The 21,654-nt window shown below is 41.7% G+C and overlaps 1 protein-coding gene across 1 annotated transcript in view; it reads right to left on the minus strand.

Moving 5' to 3' along the window:
• Positions 1-21,654, minus strand: part of LOC147660703 (inter-alpha-trypsin inhibitor heavy chain H3-like) — a 234,398-nt gene that overhangs the window by 60,283 nt on the left and 152,461 nt on the right. Inside the window, exon 10 of the mRNA XM_086951524.1 lies at positions 5,975-6,100. Within this exon, the coding sequence (XP_086807650.1) occupies positions 5,975-6,100 (126 nt within the window). The remainder of the gene's footprint in view (positions 1-5,974; positions 6,101-21,654) is intronic.

Raw genomic sequence — 21,654 nt, forward strand, 5'->3', positions numbered from 1 at the left:
GGCTTCCTTCCATGCTATCATCTTTTGGTCACTGTACCACTCTACACAGGTACTATCTGTATGGAATTCATCCCGATTCTGCTTCAATGGGAAAAGCCCAGCCCTAATTCCTATGCCTCAGCCCTTCAAAATGAGAACATATAAGGTTCATACTGGTTTCAGGATTATGGCACAGCAAGCCTGAGACCAGAGTCAGTTGCACTGAGGGCATCGCACTGAAATACAGAGAACATAGGTAAACACTACACCACTACAGAGGACAATGAGCCATGTTCCAATCAAACGGGATCTGCTCCAATGTGAATAGTACAGTCACACCACCAGCCCAGATCAGACTCTGGGCCCGATTCACAGAATGAACTTAAGACTCAATCCTAAACTTACTACTATTTTGGTATTCACAGAATGCACTTACTACTTTTGGCATTCACAGAATGTACTTACTACTTTGGGGCCCGCTTTGCATGTCAGCGATGTTTATCGCTAATGACATGCAAAGTGGGCGTACCCAACCTGTTAGCAACTGAAAGCAGTCGCTAACGTCGCTATCGCCTATTAGCAAGGCGGGCGTAGCGATGGAAATATTCCTGCTATCGCCAAAAACGAACGCATGCTCAGACCAGTTCTTAGCCATGTTATCCATAACATGGCTAAGAGCATTCCGTCGCTAATGCGTGAATATCGCTGTACTCTCAGCGATATTCACGCTATCGCCGGAAAAATGATCGCTTTGGAGATAAACATTGCTAAGCCTAGTTAGCGATAAATATCGCTACTCGTTGGTAATATGCCCCATGTTCTTTTGGCAAAAGACCTGACTGGTGTCAAAGCAGTGAACCGGACACATATCAAGTACCTGAAACAGATTGTTTGCTCTCTTAGTAAAACTTCATGTCAAAAGGCTACAATTCAACAGTTGCAGGGATATTTTAAATCAACATCTACCCTTCTCCCCACTTCCTTAGCATTAGATAGATCTGATGAAACTCAGTAACAGAATGAAATCACACCTTTCTTGACAGATGTTTGAACCTTATAATGAGGGTCTGTGTCTTGCACAATTCTTCAAAAGCAACTAACCTACATCAACCTGGGCTGTAACATTTTAGTCCTTTCTCTATGTTTCTATCTGTGCATCTGAGGATATTCACCACTTTAATCAACCCAAGAGCTACCCTTAACTTAGTCAAGATACCATTCTTTTAGATACGTTCAGTAGACAAGAAGCTCTCCTTAAGGTGCTCTCAGTATTATTATCCCTGTAATCATGCCCCTTGGAAAAGTTAGAGCTGAAAAAGAATCCTCAATATCCTTCATACAAGAGAAGAGAATCTTCCAACTTTGGCAAGCGTGTCTTAATAATCCTGCTCCATCCTTATGTGGTAGAAGCACTGAGCAAAGGTCACAAAGTCCCATTTGACATGAAGGTTCAACTGGCTAGTCGAAAACCAATCATTAGTGAACGTGACCTCATGCACTCTTTCAATCCATGATGGATGTAATATCTTGTCTAACTCAAGATATTTCTGACAATAATGCTGAGGATTGTACATCTACTCAAAGAATATAACCATGACCACCAAATGCACTACATTCAACCTGAAAGGAAAAGTAAAATATGTTTTTATGAATCCCTTGTCTAAGCCATCCAAATCCTTGATATATTAACTAATCTCATTTTTGATGGTCCTTCTGCCTGAATCCAATAATTTTCACTGCACTGTTCTGCGTTCTCTATTTTGACCTCAAGAAGGACAGGCTCATCTGATCTTCAATTAAAAGATTGTGTGAAAGTAGAGCCACCCACTATTTAAGCTAACTGTGAGAAAATGGCATTTCATTTAAAATATTACAAGGACCGTGGGCCCGATTCACAGAACTAACATAAGACAAAATCCTAAACTTACTACTTTTGGTATTCACAGAAACTAGGATTTTGTCTTAAGTTTGTCTTAAGACAGACTTAAGACAGACTTAAGATAGGATTTTGTCTTAAGTTTGTCTTAAGTTTGTCATAAGACAAACTTAAGACAAAATCCTAACTTCTGTGAATACCAAAAGTAGTAAGTTTAGGATTTTGTCTTAAGTCAGTTCTGTGAATCGGGCCCGAGATAATTAGGTGAATGGAATTGCTGTCACAACATTCAGGAGAATCTACGTTGGAGGTAAGTTTAATGGTGAAACTGAGGCTTGGAAATTAAGAGCTTTATTTAGGGTTTGGTGAAAGGGATACTCCCTGAAAGTGTGTCCAGTCCTCCATATCAAAATTGGCAGAGGCTATAATGCACTTATAGTACAGAAGACAGGATATACCATATATTTGTTATGGATCTGTATCTTCCTCCAAACTGTAGAAAGACCCTGAATCTCCTATGTAGTTGATAGCACAAAGTTAGGTGGTATGTGTGTGTGTCATACTGTGCACGTAACTGCAGAGTTATGGAAATAGTATGTGAAATTTATGTTGGGATTTTAAAATGGTTCCCTGGGAAAAGTAGGAGCAGAAAGGTTTAAAGTCATGATATGCGTTAGTTGAAGAGAAACATGGTGGATTAAAGTTTTATATTTATAAGGACAAGGGCACCTACAAGTCTGTGAGAGGTGTTATGATCAAGGCTCCAGGTTTAGTGGTATTTATTTTTTTGTCATTTCCGTCTGTATTTATCCATATTTATTATGGGTTTTGTGAAAAATGCTTGACTGCCGGCCAGGTTTCAGTGATATGAACACCTGCAGAAGATAAATCAATCCACTTATATGAAAATATTCACATATCAGTATCAGCCTTGTGCATAGCTACTGCTGTGTAACCCTCTTTACTAGGATTATTTTCTTATTTTACCCCCTTGTCTATCAAGCTACAGTTATTAGCCTGGCAGTCATGGACAAGTGTATTTAGAATCACTCAAAAAGCACCCAATCTCCGTTTTTATCCACATTTGAAAATAAATACAGACAAGAAAATACATGGTTTTCTGTCTGTATTTATCTGTACAAATCAGTAAAAAAACGGAAAACAGGGAGCCTTAGTTATGATACACAAAGGTGTTCTCAACATTAACATGTTTGTTGAAGATAAGTGATGAGTTGTGTGTTGGAGAAGTGTCTTTTAGGAAGTGTGTGAAGGGTACTGTTGTTTATGAGGCCTGTTATGCAGCTGCATGTTTGCTTATAAAACCGGTTCTGATCAAAGCGAGGAACAGTGAGTGGATTAGGAAACCATGGTGTGGTGCTTTAGTGTTGTATGCTGGACGTGGAAAATAATTATGGGGCTTGATGTCTGATTGATGTGTAGCTCTTTTGACAGTCCTAATGTTTCATGATTCAGATCGGCAATGTTTGTGCATTACATTATGTGATGATTTTGCTCCAAGATCTATATCTACACACATGAGCATCATCACATACCATTGTTCTAGATACGTTCAGGAGACAAGAAGCTCTCCTAAAGGAGCTCTCAGTATTATTATCTCTGTAATCATGCCCCATGGAAAAGTTAGAGCTGAACAAAGAATCCTCAATATCCTTCATACAAGGGAAGAGAATCTTCCAACTTTGGCAAGCCCGTCCTAATAATCCTTCTCCATCCTTATGTGGTAGAAGCACTGAGCAAAGGTCACAAAGTCCCATTTGACATGAAGGTTCAACTGGCTAGTCCAGAACCAATCATTAGTGAACGTGACCTCATGCACTCTTTCAATCCATGATGGATGTAATATCTTGTCTAACTCAAGATATTTCTGACAATAATGCTGAGGATTGTACAATTATCCTGGAGGAAATGCTAAACAAAAAGTGGACATTATTATTTGAAACAAGCTTACCACAGGGACCACTCTTTCAGATACCCAACAGGAAGACTCATAACAGAAGAACAAAGGAAGACTTTCTGGACTTATTGGTGTAATTGAGTTTGCAGGGCTGAGTATTCCTATGATGTTGAGGAGTTCCTCAGAAGGTTACTGAGGTTGTTTTCGGCAGTATAAAGATGGTAGCCCTCAGCAATTTTGCAAGCCACGTGTCCTTTTCCATTGATTGTAGTGTTGATGTCTCTGCTGCACATGTTGGCCACAAGAGGGCTTCTTGCCACTCGGGCAAATTGTTTTTGATGGATATCAGTAGTAATCAGAGACATTTTAAGGCATGGGCAATAGGACTCTGGCCCACGACCCCCACCTATAAAGAGGTTCACTGTTAACTTTTCTCAACATTCCAACCCTGTCTAGAACTATAAAGTAATTGGTCAGTTTACTTTCTTTTTTTTGAGCCAGCCTAGGCTGTCCGGTCAATAAGCCCTCTGCCTGAGAGTTAGAGAAAGCTATGAAAAAAATACTTATTTGATTCGGGTTCGATGAAGCAAGCATTCTAGTCTTTTGAAGTGCCTAGTCCCGACCCTGCTGCACAAGCCATCATATTTATTCAGCATGTGCCACCTTCTGTGCAGTAAAGTTTGGAAAGGTGTGGTCCTTCTGAGACTGCACTGTCGTTTTGGACCTTTTGCCAGGCAGCACGCTAACAACTTGCTGCTTCCCAACCTACCAGTAACCCACAGATTAGGCAGTACTTTAAACCAAAGCAACCGTCACCATCGTATTCCCATTTCACTCTAACAGAGTAACTGTAGCTGTCTATTATGGGTAGAATGCTTAGTGGAATCACCACACTTTTTACTTTTCTGACAGGTTAGGCCACGTATCAATGTGCAGTGCAGGGCTGCATTATATCCTATCCCCATGATTGCCCCATCCACGTGGAGTCACTGCTGTGCAGGTGCGGTCACAGCCAATTGTCACCTGACTCAGAGTCCCTGTTAAGCAAAGAGCAGGGACGAGAGTGCAGTAAACAAAATAAAATATGCACAGTCCCAAATGAGAGACACTAGTCTACTTCACCACAAGCTGCAGGCTTGTTCAGGCTGCCAATCACATTGGCCCACATGCATCAAGCATTTTTGTAGTCGCAAACGGTGCGATTACTTAAAATCGGCCGTTTGCGAATGCAAAAGTGCTTTTTGGGATGCATGAAGCAATTTTAGAATTCGTAACATTGTTGCGAGTTCTAAAATTGCGGGTGCTTTTAAGAAGTCGCAGATGTGCGATTTCTTAAAAGCAATGCATCATTACTTTCACAAGTGCAAAGTCGCAATTAGGGTGCCAAATTTACCGAGTGGTTGAACCACTCGGTAAATTTGGAAAAAGTGTTTAAAATGCTGCAAATGTTTTTTTTTCTACATTCATGTTTCACACACACATGTCCTTAGGACATGTGTGTGTGAAACATGATGCGAAAAATACATTTCAGGGGTGCATGGGGGGGTCCTTTGGACCCCCCCCTGCACCCATGAAATTTTCAAAGTGCCACTCGCAATTTGCTGATGCCTTCCCATTGACTCCTATGGGCCTTTTGGCCCATAGGAATTAATAGGAATTGCGAAAATGCACTTAAGAATTCGGTATTCATTTGGGATTCGGTAAAAATTGCGATTTTTACCGAATCCCAAATGAATACCGAAAACAATGATGCATAGCATTTTGCACTTCTTAATTTGCGATTCCTTATTTTTCGCAAATTAGGAAGTGCAAAATGTAACAATGATGCATGTGGGCCTATGTTTTTTCTGGCACTTGAGAGAGACTATTTGCTTCGGTGTTGGGCACATATCTAGGCTTGCCAAGTGAGAGGGGGGTCAGTGATCAGATCAAAGTCCCAGAGTGAGTAAAGGTGATAAAAACAGATACAAAATTAGAGATGTTCTGAGCAGCATGCCCAGATTTTTGTTTAGCCTGAGGAGCCCATAATCCTTAAAATGTAATTGGTAGTAATGTGCATTAAAATTGTAACTTGCTTGTTAAGTCATTGATGCACTATCCTGTTGTTAATAATTATTATATGTAAGGTCTTTCTTTCTAACATATGTGAACACATTTTCCATCCTGTATAATTTCTAGTATGCTTTTTCGCCACTTTCACTTACCTGCATTAGCTTCACCATCAGTCAAGAGGATGATCATCGAAGCGCTTTTTTCAGGGACCAGCTGACGATCGTGCGCTTCATTTAGCATTTCGATCGCCTTGAGTAAGGGATCATTTATGTTCGTGTCTGCAGAGAAAAAAGTATTTAGATTCTGTGAAATTCATTATACTGATAATACCTTGAGCTCTACGCTTGCCCCCACAATGCTTTCTGATATGAAGAGCACTTCAGGTGGGAAATACAACCTAAATATCCTGCAGAGGTTACATATAATGAACGTAAAGCATGTGACATTCAGAAGAGCCCGTAAGGTTATTACTACTTTGTTTCTTAATATATATATATATATATATATATATATATATATATTCAAAACAAAAGAACAGGGTCCTGCTGGGATTCTTCTCCCGGGCCAGGTGGCGCATAAAGATCGGCGGACCACAGAAGCCGATTACCATTCAATCCAGGGATTGCTTCAAAGCAACAAATTGCGCACTCAGGAATCCAAAGTTAGCATAGAAGGTTTATTTTCAGATCACACACTACGCGTTTCGACACAAATGTGCCTTGATCACACGTGAACCACCCTGGTTGGTGTGGCTTGTTATGCACAATTGTAAACATAAACAAGGTGACTAACATAAGTGAAACAAAAGGTATTTTCCACATCGAATGGTACCGCCATCTTGTAACGGGGAAACGCTAACTCATGATGAATTACATCTCATAACAATAACATCTTATTGTAAGACTCATAGTTCAGCTTATAGGTAACATAAGCAAATACAAACATATGTAACTCTGTCATCGGTCTAGTGCCTAAGAGTCATATCGGGTTGCTGTATTACCCTAGTTTGTTTACGATAGCGCTTCATAGAAGAAACCCACTCGGTCTAGTGCCTAAGGACTCTGTATTACATTCATACAGTTCAACCGATTCACCCTTTAACCAAAGAGCAAAAACAAGACCATACCAGCAGGGAAAGAGTGCAGTTCTAGGTGAAATAAAGTATAACTTTCATACAGGTGAAGGTGTCTTTCATCCAATAAAAAGGGGAAAGGTCAGGTGGACCGTGAGGTGACTGTGATGGAAGAGACTTCTCGTTCCCAAATTCCTACAAAAAACACATAAAACAGCAGTTAAAATCTCTTCAATAAAATCTTGCTTATAAAGAGTTATAACATTTTTGCAGTTCTATCACACATTTTTTATACATTCTACTACATATATATGAACCTGTTAACTCAACATCAGGATACCATGAACCCCTAGCTGGAAAGGGAGTCTGCAGGGCAGAAGGATGGATCATCCCTCGTGAAGGTGTGTGGCAAGCTCCTCATCAAGATTGTGCCCCCCGGGGAATTTGGTTTCGAGCTCCATTATCCATTTTGACTCTTTCTTCCTTAGAGCCAGTTCGCGATTGACACCCCTTCTGCCTATGTTAACTTGCTCTATGGCAAAGTATCGTAGGAAGGAATTGTTGGATTGATGGAACTCTTGGAAATGCCGTGCAATAGGGTATCTCATATCTACGTGTGTTATGGCTCTGAGGTGTTCCTGTACCCGTTTTTTAGCCATACATGTGGTACTTCCCGCGTACCGGAGTTTGCACGGACATTCCAAAACGTACACCACAAAATTGGTGTTACATGTTAGGAACTGTTTGATAGGCCTTTGTTCCTTTTTACCTGGAATCTCAATGTTTTTTACCATCACGCTAGATTTGCAGGCCTTACAGTGGCCACAAGGATAAAAACCTTTAAGGCCCTGAATGTGTTGTCTCTTAGCTGTGATGTCTCCCCTTACCAGGATGTCTCGTAGGTTTCTACCTCTTCTATAACTGATAAGCGGTCTATCATTGAGAAGGGGACCCACTATGTTGTCGGACTTCAGGATATTCCAGTTGTCGGCAAGAATTTTCTGGACTTTTTTGGATTTACAATTAAAGGTGGTTATAACCCTAGTCTCATTATTGGGGTCCTTGTCTTTCTCTTTGGGTTTCAGAGTTTCGGCCCTGTCCACCTGTTTAATTTTGAGGACAGCTTTAGATAAAACCTCCTCGGGGTAGCCTCTTTCTCTGAACCTTTCCAGTATTCTCTCTTTTTCCATGCAAAAACCTTCATCATTGCTGCAGTTTCTCCTTGCTCTCAGCAGCTCACCATATGGAATACTCCATTTGAGGGAATACGGGTGAGCGCTGAGAGCATGGAGTAAACTGTTGCCGGCAGTGTCTTTTCTGTGAAGTTTGGAAATAAGTTTTCCATCCTCCACTCTGATTTCAGTATCAAGAAATTCAACACTCACTGAACTGATGTTATAAGTCAAGTGAATGTTATAGTGGTTGTTATTCAGTTTCTCGATAAAGCGGATGGCCTCTTCCTCAGTCCCTTGCCAGATGAGGAACAGATCGTCAATGTATCTGACCCAAGTTGTTACCTGTGCAAGTTCTCTCCTGAGGCTAGCTTCACTTCTAATCTCTTCCTCCCATTTCCCTAGGAACAGATTCGCGAAACTAGGCGCAAATGCTGAACCCATGGCCGCGCCACGTATTTGTTTGTACATGACGCCGTCGAACATGAAGATATTATTCTTAAGGCATATCTTCATCATTTCAATGAGCATGCAGGTATGGTCTAGGAAACTAATATCTCGGTTTTTAAGAAAATGAAAGCTTGCTTCCATACCCTGTACATGATCAATGATAGTGTACAGGGCACTGACATCCATGGTTATGAGCAGGGAGCCCCCCACCCATTGCACTTTGTCTATTTTGTTAAGGAAGTCAGTGGTATCCCTGATGTATGTGGGTAAACCACATACAAATTCCCTCAGAAAGTGATCAATGTATTGGGATAGATTTTCGTTGACACTGCCTATAGATGAGATAATGGGCCTACCCGGAGGGACCCTGGCATCTTTATGAACCTTAGGCAAAAGGTAAAAAATCGGTAATTTTGGATAGTCTTTCTTGAGGAAACAGAATTCTTGCCAAGACAGGAGACCCTCAGTACGCCACTCATTCAATTTTTCCCAGGTTTCTAATACGCTATCACTATAATTGGTCATGGTACATTTTGCATAAAAGTTACTGGTGTCTAGTTGTCTTAGAGCCTCTTTCACATACATGTCTTTTCCCCACAAAACAATGTTTCCACCTTTGTCTGATGGTCTCAATACAATGTTTTCGTCTTCCGCAAGTTCAAAAAGAAATTTTCTCTGTTCACCAGTAAGATTCATGTTTTTATAGTTCCATAAGTTTTTAGTATGTTTCAGTTTGGTAAGTTCTTTAGTGACCACATTATGGAGCGTATCAATTGCATCATGGGGCATGATAGGGCAGAACACTGATTTTGGTTTAAACATGGTACCGGCTGCCCTATCAGTTCTTAATTCCTCATGATTTACCTCATTCTCGGTACCCTGGGTGGTTTTTATTGGATGAAAGACACCTTCACCTGTATGAAAGTTATACTTTATTTCACCTAGAACTGCACTCTATCCCTGCTGGTATGGTCTTGTTTTTGCTCTTTGGTTAAAGGGTGAATCGGTTGAACTGTATGAATGTAATACAGAGTCCTTAGGCACTAGACCGAGTGGATTTCTTCTATGAAGCGCTATCGTAAACAAACTAGGGTAATACAGCAACCCGATATGACTCTTAGGCACTAGACCGATGTCAGAGTTACATATGTTTGTATTTGCTTATGTTACCTATAAGCTGAACTATGAGTCTTACAATAAGATGTTATTGTTATGAGATGTAATTCATCATGAGTTAGCGTTTCCCCGTTACAAGATGGCGGTACCATTCGATGTGGAAAATACCTTTTGTTTCACTTATGTTAGTCACCTTGTTTATGTTTACAACTGTGCATAACAAGCCACACCAACCAGGGTGGTTCACGTGTGATCAAGGCACATTCGTGTCGAAACACGTAGCGTGTGATCTGAAAATAAACCTTCTATGCTAACTTTGGATTCCTGAGTGCGCAATTTGTTGCTTTGAAGCAATCCCTGGATTGGATATATATATATATATATATTTATATATATATATATATATATATTATATAATACATCACTCTTGAGATACTTTTTAAAGTGTCCATGGGTACCTGTGCTTTCATTTTAAGCTTTATCATTATATCACATCTGACTCTTAAGACATATGTGCCACTTCCGGTCCTGCTCAAGTGCCTCTCCTTTTCTGACAAATAATTTGCTAGAACCATAGAACTTCACTTCAGCACACCTATGCTCCCAGCTTCTAATAGAGATTATAATCTAACAGACCATCACTCCAAAACCAAAAACAAGAGTTAAGCAGATGTTCCTAGTCTCCTAATTTCCAGATCACAACTCAGTGACACTGCATTACCTTTTCAGAATTACTGTATAGCTACTTTCCAACTTGCCCGCTGCATTTACTTCTTTTTTTGTTAAAACTAAGCAGTGTATATGGGAAGGATGGATGGAGAACATAAGGTACCATAGGTGAAACAGTAATGCCATATGAAAAAACACAGGGCCAGATGAAACAGAGTGCTATGTGCATAGTATGTGGTGTTCCTGTGAGGCAGGGGCCCTTGAAGAATAAGGAAGGACTATATGAAGGAAGACCTACAAGCCCTCCCCTGTACACAGAACACAGAATGGTCAGCAGGGTGAGGGGGGGGGGGAATATAACATGACCAAAAAACAATTAGAGGAAAAGCAAACAGGTGATCTATACTCACATTCACACACCTGGGAGAGAGGGGGAGAGAGAGAATGGGAGAGTAGATGGAAAGGAGAGGAAAACAATGAGAGTCAAAGAAGAAGAGAGATGTAGAAAAGGTAATAGTGGAAGAGGAAAGTGGGGAAGTAGGCACGCACCCTCAAGTGTCATGGCCAGATGGGATCTTAAGGGCAGTTTCAGTGTGATATAATATTTGGTCACTCTTTAGGGGACAATGACAATCTTAATTAAGGGCTAATTGGCTTCATCCCGGAGGAAAGGAGCCCAGGTGAGGAGGAAAGTCTATATCTAATCCTGTAGGTTATATATGACCTACTCATAGCAAGCTGTCTAGTACATTGTCAAGATCCATTCATCATGGGAGGTGAGAGTTGTAGGTATGCCAATGGTGGAGAATTCAGATTTTAGCCATGGCCAAAGCCATATGTAATAGATGGCCCTTAAGGCGACAAATGTCCAGAGAGGTTGCATGATCAAGAAGAAGGATCAGGTGGTGAGGCATGGGTGACATGATCTGTGGGTCTTGCTCAGCATGGTGCCAACTGCCTCCCAAAAAGTTTCTACCCAATGGCAATCACAGAGGACATGTATCAGGTTACATCGGCTGTGGGAACAGCAGCAGCAATAGCATGAGATAAGACGTCCGCTGCCCATGGTTTTATGGTAGTCCAGTGGCAGTCATGCAGTGACTAAAAGAGGCAGAACATCAATCCTGTCTCCGGGCCGCATGATCCAATGCCTCCCGAAGATCGTCCCAATCCTCCGTTCATATTCTGTTGGAAGTCTGGTTTGCCATGTGATATGGAGGCTATTTAGAAAGGGCAGAGAGAAAAGATGATGGCTCAAGAGGCTATAGAGGGCAGATATCACCCCGCAGAGGTGATCACACGTTCTAAGGTAGGCGACTAGAAAAGAGGGCTGAAGGACCCTGGTTTGTGCACCCAGGCAAAGATTGCCAGGACTGATGAGATCGGAGACCAAATTCTTTGCAGAGTGCCAAAAAGAAATTATAAGCACCTGGTTTGAGGACTTGATGGAGGCTGTAGATGTCCGCAAAATGCCACGCCTCCCAGCCCAACATCTCTCCACCTACACGGATGCCAGAGTGACCCCATAATGGTCCATGTTGGTGAAGAAGAGGATCCACCCCGAAGTGCTGGGGGGCCCGCCGCCATGATTTTAACTTGGCCTGCTGCATTAGATTGGTGGAGCTCAGCATAGGTGTGCCACTCTTGTAGAGTGAATGCAGTCTCTGCGTGCAACTCTGTAGGATGCGCTCCACGACTGCAACGGATCCTGAGTACCGGGAAGCATGTAAGCGAGCTGTGGCAAGTACTGCTGTATTGGTGGTCACTCATGACATGTGTAGTGCCTTGCTTTTCTCCCGGTAAACCCTATACCCTGAGAGCACACCAAAACCAGAGAGGATGTAAAAAAGGGCCGGTAGGAAATTAGGGAGATCTGAGAGAGTAAGCAATATGTCATTGGCATAAAGATAAATGGTGGACATTCCACCGGGGATGGTAATACCGGTGAGGTGCAGGGATTGGCATAGAGTGGCAGCAAGGGCAAAAAGGAACAGCAAGGCAGCCGGGCCCCCACCAGACTGGGAAGGGGTCTGAGAGAAAGCCCCCATAGTTAATTTAAGCAGCAGGGGAATCGTAGAGCTATAGAATTTTGGTTATAAAGTCCTGCCCCAGACCAAACCGTCCGAGGGTCACAAAGGGGTATACCCACTAAATCCTGTCAAATGCCTTCAAAGCATGCGGTGAAAGGGCAAGGGCATCATCCTGTAGGTCATAGCCCGGGGCATGTGCAAGTGCGCAAAGGTGATTTCTGAAGGAGCGACCAGGAACTAGCCCCACCTGTGTATGGTGGATAAAGGACAGGATGACTGCTTGGAGGTGAGCCTTTAACATAACGTCCAGCATCTTGATGTCCCAGTTATGCAGGGAGAGGGGCCTGTAGCTCCCGCACAGTAGGGGGTCTTTCCCCAGCGTAGGAAGGACCGCTATTACGCCCTATTTGAGATGGAGCCGAGGGAATCTGTTTGATCAGCCTCTCACAAGGCCTCATAGAGGGAGTCCACCACATTCTCGGGCGCCCACATATAAAACTCTGCAGCGGTTGCAATGGGCGCATCTCTTATGAGCTGGACCGGATAGTTGCTTTAGGGGCCATCCATAAGACTCGGTGGGAAGCGACGAACCCCCTTTTATGTTCCAGATAAGTGTTTTTCTCTTGCTTTAACATTTGTTGATGTACACGATCTACAGGATCTAGAGCTGAAATGGTTTGCAGACATCTTATATGATAATTAGCTTTCCTAATAGGATTTGTATTTTAAAGCACAGTGTTGTCAAGCGGGTGGTGACAGTCAACTGTACTTGTGTGTGTACAAATATCTAACCGTGTTCACAGTGGCGCATTGTTTTACATTTGTGTGTATATCAGGATTATTCAAGTGTTCAGAATCATTTAGTGACTGGGGTAAGCATTTTTTTGTGCACAAACAAGAGCCTTGACTTCTGCATTTTGATTGCAGTGTAAATATTATTGCTCAATATTATATTTTACTTTGAAAATACCTCTATATTTTCAGATCGTATTAACAAGCAGTGTCTTTACAAAAGCTTCCAACATTAACAACTCATTATCACGTATATTGCAACTGTGATAATTGTTCAATTCTTCGCATACCTCTTTCTTTGTGCTAGGCCTTAACTGCTCGCCCATATAAACCAAGAGAGTCAAGCAGGCAGAGGAGGATGCAATTTCTTTACGGATAAAGTAGTCAATGTCTTTGTCACTCAGAATACCAAACCTCTTGCATACAGGGATGTAACTTCCATTGTGGCAGCAGGGGCAGTGGCACCGGGGCCCAGAGCCCTGATGGTCCACTTAACTCTGGTTATTGATGTATTTTGCAATTCAAACAATGGCCATCTCATTTCCTTCCATGCACTAACGCTCACAACACACTGGCTACACACCTGGTCACGTACAATATTATGTTGTTGTATCCAAGAGCACAAGAATATGGGGACAAACCTGACACTCAGTTAAAGTTTTATTCACATTCAGCTTTTTTCAAATTGTGCAGATGTATGATAGAAATCAAGATACCACTATTTTCAGTATTCTGTTAAAGTATCCAGAATTAATCAAACCTGTTGTGAAGGACAGAGCAATTCTGGGCACAGAAGGTTATTCCCCAATACTGGAACTTTAACTCCAGACTGAATATATCCTCACAGAAATAACAGGGACTTTGTAATGAGGGTCTAACTGAGTTATTCAGTACTCTCCTATTAAAATGGCTCAAGACACAGACAAAGGACTGTAATTAGGGGATGGCTTTTAGCGACCAATGTGGCAGAAGAACAATCCATTTACTAAAGGATGAATGTTTAAACTGAAACAAGAATGCAACAGACCGAAAGCATTAGAATTCTGAAGCAGGTTTATTTTTTTAACAGCTGTTGACCCTTCTAAATGGAGCTCCCTTCTAATGCTCCCTACATTCCCATATTGTAATGAGATTTACATTAAATATCCATATCAGTATACTATTGCCACATGCCCTAATAAGCTGCAGAATTTAAGACAATTCCTGGAGTTGAGCTTTTCATTAAACTATCCAAATCTAGCTATTTATACCATTAATCTATAATTTAAAACACCTACAGAGTATGTGTAATTTAGTTTGATATCCGATTTCAGAATGGTACTCCTCTAGCATATGCTGAGTAAGCCTTATATTCACTTTCTCTATTTTGTTAAACTTTCTTGTTTCTGTTTCTCTATGGGCATCTCCCTCAGAAAACTAGTATTCTTCATTCAAGGCACATTTTCAAATGATTGTGCTTGGTTTTCTATCTATTTTACAAATATGTAACATAGCTCATCTAATCTGCAGCATTTATGTGTCTATCAAAGGTGCATTATGTAATTCAGATTTCGAACATCTATCACCATTGCCTTGTTGTATATGTTCGATAAAACATCAACCTTCAAAATAGGTGATATGGCTCAGCGGGATCACCTTCCACAGGAAATAATGTTGAAAACGAGACCAGTCGCTACACTAGACATCTAGAAACCAATTGGCACCGAAGAAGTCTCTAATTTAATGCGTTTAAGGTGCAATGTCAACAACATTGAAGCCCTTTTAGCCTCTGCAAAAACTTTGTTTGAGAGGGAAAAAGAAAATGGTATCCCAATTGTAACAGCATGGAAAAACATTATTAAGACCTTTAGTTGTAATTTTGCAACTGGGACAGGGGCCAAATCAAGACAACTAGAAGATGGATCAAAAAAAGTAAATTCCAGTCTAGAAACTAAGAGCCTCAAATGCACCATAAACCGAACCCTTCGTCAACGGTGAAAACACCGGGGAACTTTGAGCTACAGTTATCCCTTAGACAAATGAAGGCACTACTTAGACGGAGGAAGTGGAGAAAAATAAGGCAAAAGAACGACAAAACGTGGGCCAAATTATTGCACGATGCCAAGCAACATAATAGTGCCAAGTTCTGGCAAACAATTCATAAGATAGATTGTCCGAACCACCATGGACTCAGTTCCAATATAGCAGAGAACATCTGGGTTGATTACCTTTCCGCTCACTTCAATAACAACATCGAATCCCCCACCAAGAGAAAAGTGACACACTTGGTCAGCAGCACCAACATCTATAAGCAACAGGAGACCCAGACGGCTGGGTATTCAGACCCCACAGACCCTATAGACGAGGAAGGGTACGCCCCCACAGAAAAACAGATAAAAGGCTTAATAACCAAGGGTAGAGACATGGGAGCGCCCGGCCCTAACGGGATACCACCGAAACTGTATAAACATGATGCCAACTTTTGGAGCAAGGCTCTATTACCAGTTTTCAAGAGCATAAAAAACACGGTTACCATTCCGGAATCTTGGAAAGGATCTACCCAATTTTTAAGCAAGGCAAAAGAAACGACCCAAATAACTACCGATTGATCGCCCTCCTCGACGTAGACGCCAAATACTATGCCGGTACAATCTTGGACGAGCTAACATCTTGGGCTTCAGACCATTCCATCATCCCCATCAATCAAACCAGGTTCCGTAGCGGCCAAGGAACTACAACAAACATACTGGCTCTCACACTGCTAATGGATGCAGCCAAAACTTCAAAGATGCCTCTCTTCCTGTGTTTAATTGACTATACAGCCACTTTCGACCATGTCGACCATTCCAAACTTTGGGTAAAACTGGACTATTGGGGTATTCCAACCACTCTTTTGGACCGGCTAAAACAGCTGCACACAGACACATGGATCAGGGTTAAGCTAGGTGAAGGGGCATACATCTCAAAACGCATCAAGACCTCTAAGGGCCTCTAGCAGGGGTGCGTCCTGGCCCGACCCTCTTTAATCTTTTTTTGGCCGACCTGCCTGGGGAGTTGGACAGTTGCGTATCTCATTCTCCCAACTTGGGGAACAAGCTAATGTCAAACTTGCTATATGCAGGCGACCTGGTTTTAATTAGTAGGACACCAATTGGCCTTCAGCATTTGATAAACACGACAAACAGTTTTTCTAAGCAGAACTCCCTAAAAATAAACCTCAAGAAGACAAAAATTATGGCATTCAACTATCATAAAAAGAAGACCAATAGTTGGTTCCTTGACGGCCAACGCTTGGACCAAGTACAAAGCTATAAATACCTGGGAATCCTAATGGATCACAAAAATACATTTAAACTCCAGCTAGAGTCCATCCGAAGAAAGGGGACCACCACGTATCGAGCCCTGAAGTCATTGAAGAGACAGCTCCACGACCTCACGCTTGAACCCTTTTTACAGGTCTTGAGGGCTAAACTGCTGCCGACACTGTCATATGGGAGTGAGGCTCTAAAAGGCAAAAGATGCAGCAGTTTAGACGTCGTAATAGCTAACGCCTACAGAGCAATTTTCCACCTCCTAAAATATGTCTGCCCGGCTCAAATCCGGTTAGAATTTGGGATTCAAAGACAAACGGTTGAAAGGAGGAGCACCTATGTTAAAAGTTGGCATAAAATCTGAAGCGCTGAGGTAGGATCTTTAAATTTCCATCTTTGGAAAGCCCTGTTCAGCTGAGAAAAATGACCAGCCAGTGATTACTTGTTCGATTCAATTGAGTTACTGGGCCTGTCTGATCTCTGGGCTGTTCCAACGGACCATCTTTCTTTCAAAAAAGCAGTACGAAAAACAACATCAATGCTATCTGTCTTAGAAGACAAATCAACTCTCACTAATAAGGCACATGGCTGGCTAGTGCTCAGTGACTATGTAAGGCTGAAACTCCAAGCCTATTTGAGTACCGGAATCAAGATAAGTAAGAAGGAAAACCTTTTGAGGTTGAGGCTGGTGGTAATTGCGATTAAGCCCCATCTTCCACCATGGGAAAGGAAAGGTGGCTCTCCGATTTGTCGCCTATGTGGAAGTGAGAAGGAAGACATCATCCATGTTATCCAACTGCCCCAACTTAAAGTACATAAGATGCACCTTGTTGCTCCCTTTCTTCAGGCACTACGGCATCCGTTCCTGTAGGCAGGCAGTGAAGCTATGCTTTAAACCCACTGATGTTCAGCTCAACTGTCGGCTAACAAAATGTTTTGAGACTGTAACAAAGAGACTTAAAACCCTGCTGCTATCCGAACCATGTTGATAAACTTTATAAGTATAATACTAACTCAATACTTAATATTTAGCTGTATCAGTATTTTAATCACCAGATCTTCAAACTGGACAGTGGTCTTGACTAAGCTGTGCCATTCGACCTGGGAAGTTGTTATAGTCATTGGCAGATAGCACTACACAAGATGCAGGAGTCTATGTGAATAATGTATAAATATAGAACATGCAAGCGATGAATTTTAGATTACTCATCTTTTAACTGTTTTAATTGTATTTAATTGTGTATAATGGGAATAACTCTTGCTATGTATTTGCAAATATTTTAACTAATCAGGCAAAATAAAATATCTTATCTTGTTGTATATGTTTAGTTTTATGGCATCAACGTTTCTTACTTGTAACAGCTATTCTCTCTTCCACATCTCTACTACACCAGCCCAGGAATTCCACAGAATTAACCACTCCCCTATCCCAACTCAGCCCCTCAACTATTCCTCAGACTAGTACCAACAATTTCACATTCGATCCCACATCACCACCTCAACTATTGTCTCTCCTTTGAAATGAAGGTAACTGAACATCATAAAAACAAAATATAAATATCTTAGTATTTGGCTGGATGAAACTCATGAAGGATTATACAAAAGGACAGATCCCTTGAAAGGCTGCAGTCATGGCTATCACTTAAAGTAGGCACCCGCTTATTAACCTCATACTCCTCTTGAATACATTGACAAAACTAGCTTGTTGGTTCTAATTTTTCTAATTGGCTAGTATTAAATAGGTAATCATCTGTGCAGATAATTTTGATTATTATGAATAAAGTTCACAGTGTAGATGAGTGTGATTCATCATGCTGCTAATTCTGTTTAAGGAAGATAGTTCTTGTGTTGGTTTCTGTGTGGTCCTGAACGAGGGCTGGGGGTTTGTACCACCTCTGATGAGCTCATGCTACCCCTTCATCTCAACATGGCTGTCAAAGAAGAAGTTCTTGTTATAGTGGATCACTGTCAATCCATAAAAGGAGAGCAATATTATGTAGCATCTTTGAACTTGTCTCATTTTCTACTTTATTCCCTTAAAAGCTATCTGGTTCTCCTGCACTAAATGTGCACAGTCAAGCCAGATTAATAGTCTTGATGTAATGTACATGAGTGGTACATTTTTCCTTATGCATTGAAGTAACTCACTTAATTCTTATAGTTCTGCATCTGTGAATGGTTACAAATGAGACATCATCGCAGAGGTTCTATGATCAAGGTACTTCTTCCCTCGCTATTGTAAACTTTGGTGAGTTTACATTCACACCAGTCACATAACCCACCTATGGTAGTGATTTCCTTTCAGACAGGCCCAAGGCTGTTGTATTGCTTCATAGGGAGGTTATGAGTGTTTGGACACTAGGGGTTTTTTGAGTGGCATGAGTAATTTTAGGGTGGATATGAGTTTTTGTATGGTAAGGGGATTTTAGGGTTTAGGGTGGGTATGGGTTTTTGGGTGGTAAGGGGTTTGTATGGTTTAGGATGGTTATGAGCTATTGGGAGCTAAAGGCTTTTAGGATTTAGGGTTTAGTGTGGACATGGGTTTTTGGGTGTTATGGGTTTTTAGTTTTAGGGTGGTTATGGGTTTTCGGGTCATAGGGTCTCTACATGTGTATGTGTGTGTGTGTGTGTGTGTGTATATATATATATATATATATATATATATATATATATATATATATATATATATATATATATATATATAACCAGGACAAAGTTTCAATCACCGTCGTCGCACCGCACACCTCGGGTGCTTCCTGGCGGTCGTGACCCGCGTAACACTTCCAAGACGCAGTCCGCCTTGAATGCGTGTCAGCCGACACAAACAGGAGCACACCGCAAGTCCGTGCAAAAATATTTTATTTCATATATTGAAAACCCCCCTCCAGCGTTGACAGACACGTTTTGCCGCTCTGGCATTGATAATGCCAGAGCGGTGAAACGCTGGAGGGGGATTTTCAATATATGAAATAAAATATTTTTGCACGGACTTGCGGTCTGCTCTTGTTTGCGTCGGCTGACACATATTCACGGCGCACTGAATCTTGGATATATATATATATATATATATATATATATATATATATATACTACTATTATAAAGAAAGAGCTGAAACCTTTGAGGCGGGTAAACTCAAGAAGTACAGCACCAATCACAACACCCAATACAGCATTGTAAAGGGGGGATGCAGCAGATGGACATAGGCTATACAGCTGGCCACCATATACATTACGAAGGTCAAACAACCTTAGGGGTAAAGTAGTCCCTTGTGGGCATTGGTGTGGGCGTGTCAAAGTACACTTGGGCATGGGCGTGTCAAACTACACTACATTATTCCTTTGTGGGCGTACAGCATTGACTGAGGGGTGTGGCACAACAGCGTTGTCAGAGGTGCGTGCCACAAATAACAAATGGCCGCGTTCTTCAGTACCGCGCCTTTCAGAAACAATGTGCGCGCCCATTCAAGCTCCACCTTCGCGTCTCACAAGTCTGTCTACAAACACCAAGCTGCGCCGCATTCTCGCCCATTGCCATTCAGGCGCCATTAATCATATATAGTGCGGTGCAACCTTTGTGGGCGTCAGCGTTGTCGGAGGGAGCTGCACCAAAATTAAAATAAAAAGGGGCGCGCCTTTCGCTAGTAATGTGTGCGCACATTCACGCTCCACCTTGGCGTTCTGATGACGCGACATTAATGATATATAGAGCGGCGCAAACTTTGTGGGCATCAGCGTTGTCAGAGGGGGCTGCACTAAAATTAACAAAAAAAGGGGCGCGGCTTTCGCCACCAATGTGCGCGCACATTCACGCTCCGCCTTGGCGTTCTGATCACTTCTCAAACCGCCGTTTCAAAACACCAACAGGCGCCGCATTGACGGACCTTGCCATACTGCCTACAAAATGAAACTAACAAAACAAAACTTTACTCCTTTAGGAATGTAAGATTTGTCAGAATTGGCTGCAGGGAAAAAAAAAAGGGGCGCACAAGCGCGACATTCACTCACCGCGACATTCACGCTCCAACGGCTCCAGCGGACACTGAAGGCAGGCAGTGTACCACACGATCTAAGCCACTTCACAATTAACATTTAGTCTGGGGCTCAGGCGGGGCCTCAAACCAGCCCTCGCAAACACGGGATCACGCCGGGCACTGCCAGCGTACACACATTAACGTCAAAGACAACCCGCTTGGGAATTATATAACCAACACACTTCACAACACACAAAAGCTGCAAAACTTAAAGCTGAGGACGCACACATAAAGAAGGACAAGCAAATACGGGACAGCTACGGAGGCACATATGAAGAACGCTGTTACTAACAGTGCATGCACAACCGGACAAAGACGTTCCAAAAACATTACAAACTGACCTTAGCCTATAGGTGGTATACCGTGAAGTCTTTGTCTGGTTGTGCATGCACTGTTAGTACTGAAGAACACGGCCATTTTTTGTTTTATTTGTGGCACGCACCTCTGACAACGCTGTTGTGCCACGCCCATCTGTCAATGCTGTACGCCCACAAAGGAATAATGTAGTGTAGTTTGACACACCCACGCCCAAGTGTACTTTGACACGCCCACACCAATGCCCACAAGGGACTACTTTACCCCTAAGGTTGTTTGACCTTCGTAATATATATGGTGGCCAGCTGTATAGCCTATGTCCATCTGCTGCATCCCCCCTTTACAATGCTGTATTTGGTGTTGTAATTGGAGCTGTACTTCTTGAGTTTACTCGCCTCAAAGGTTTCAGCTCTCTCTTTATAATAGTAGTATAGATTATTCACACTCAAGTACAATAATATTTTAAATCCTGTGTTGTTAATACTGATGTAGGAAGTTTTGTGTTGCCTTTTAATTGTGCCAAAAAAATGCAGAAATCATTTGTACAATATTTAGTCTGTATGAAGTTTTGCTAGTTTTTAAGTTTCACATTTGTGAGGTGTTTGTCAGTATTGGGAATGACGAGTGATTACATTACTTTGGCTTACACATTTCATAATATACAAAGATGTACAATAATATCCACAATAATGAAGTTTCAGAATTAAGTAGGATGACAGTTATACAAGAGTGTGCTTTGCATGGCGTAAGTAGCTGATACAATGGCTTGACTATCCACATACTCAGCATCTTGCTCCTTTACTAATATTTCTTAGACATTTTCATTAAATGATTTTAACTTAAGGGAAACATTATATGCCCATATGAAAGTTTGAACTGCACAGCTAAAACTGTC

Source organism: Lissotriton vulgaris, unplaced genomic scaffold, assembly GCF_964263255.1.
Source record: "Lissotriton vulgaris unplaced genomic scaffold, aLisVul1.2 SCAFFOLD_1187, whole genome shotgun sequence".
NCBI lineage: Eukaryota > Metazoa > Chordata > Amphibia > Caudata > Salamandridae > Lissotriton > Lissotriton vulgaris.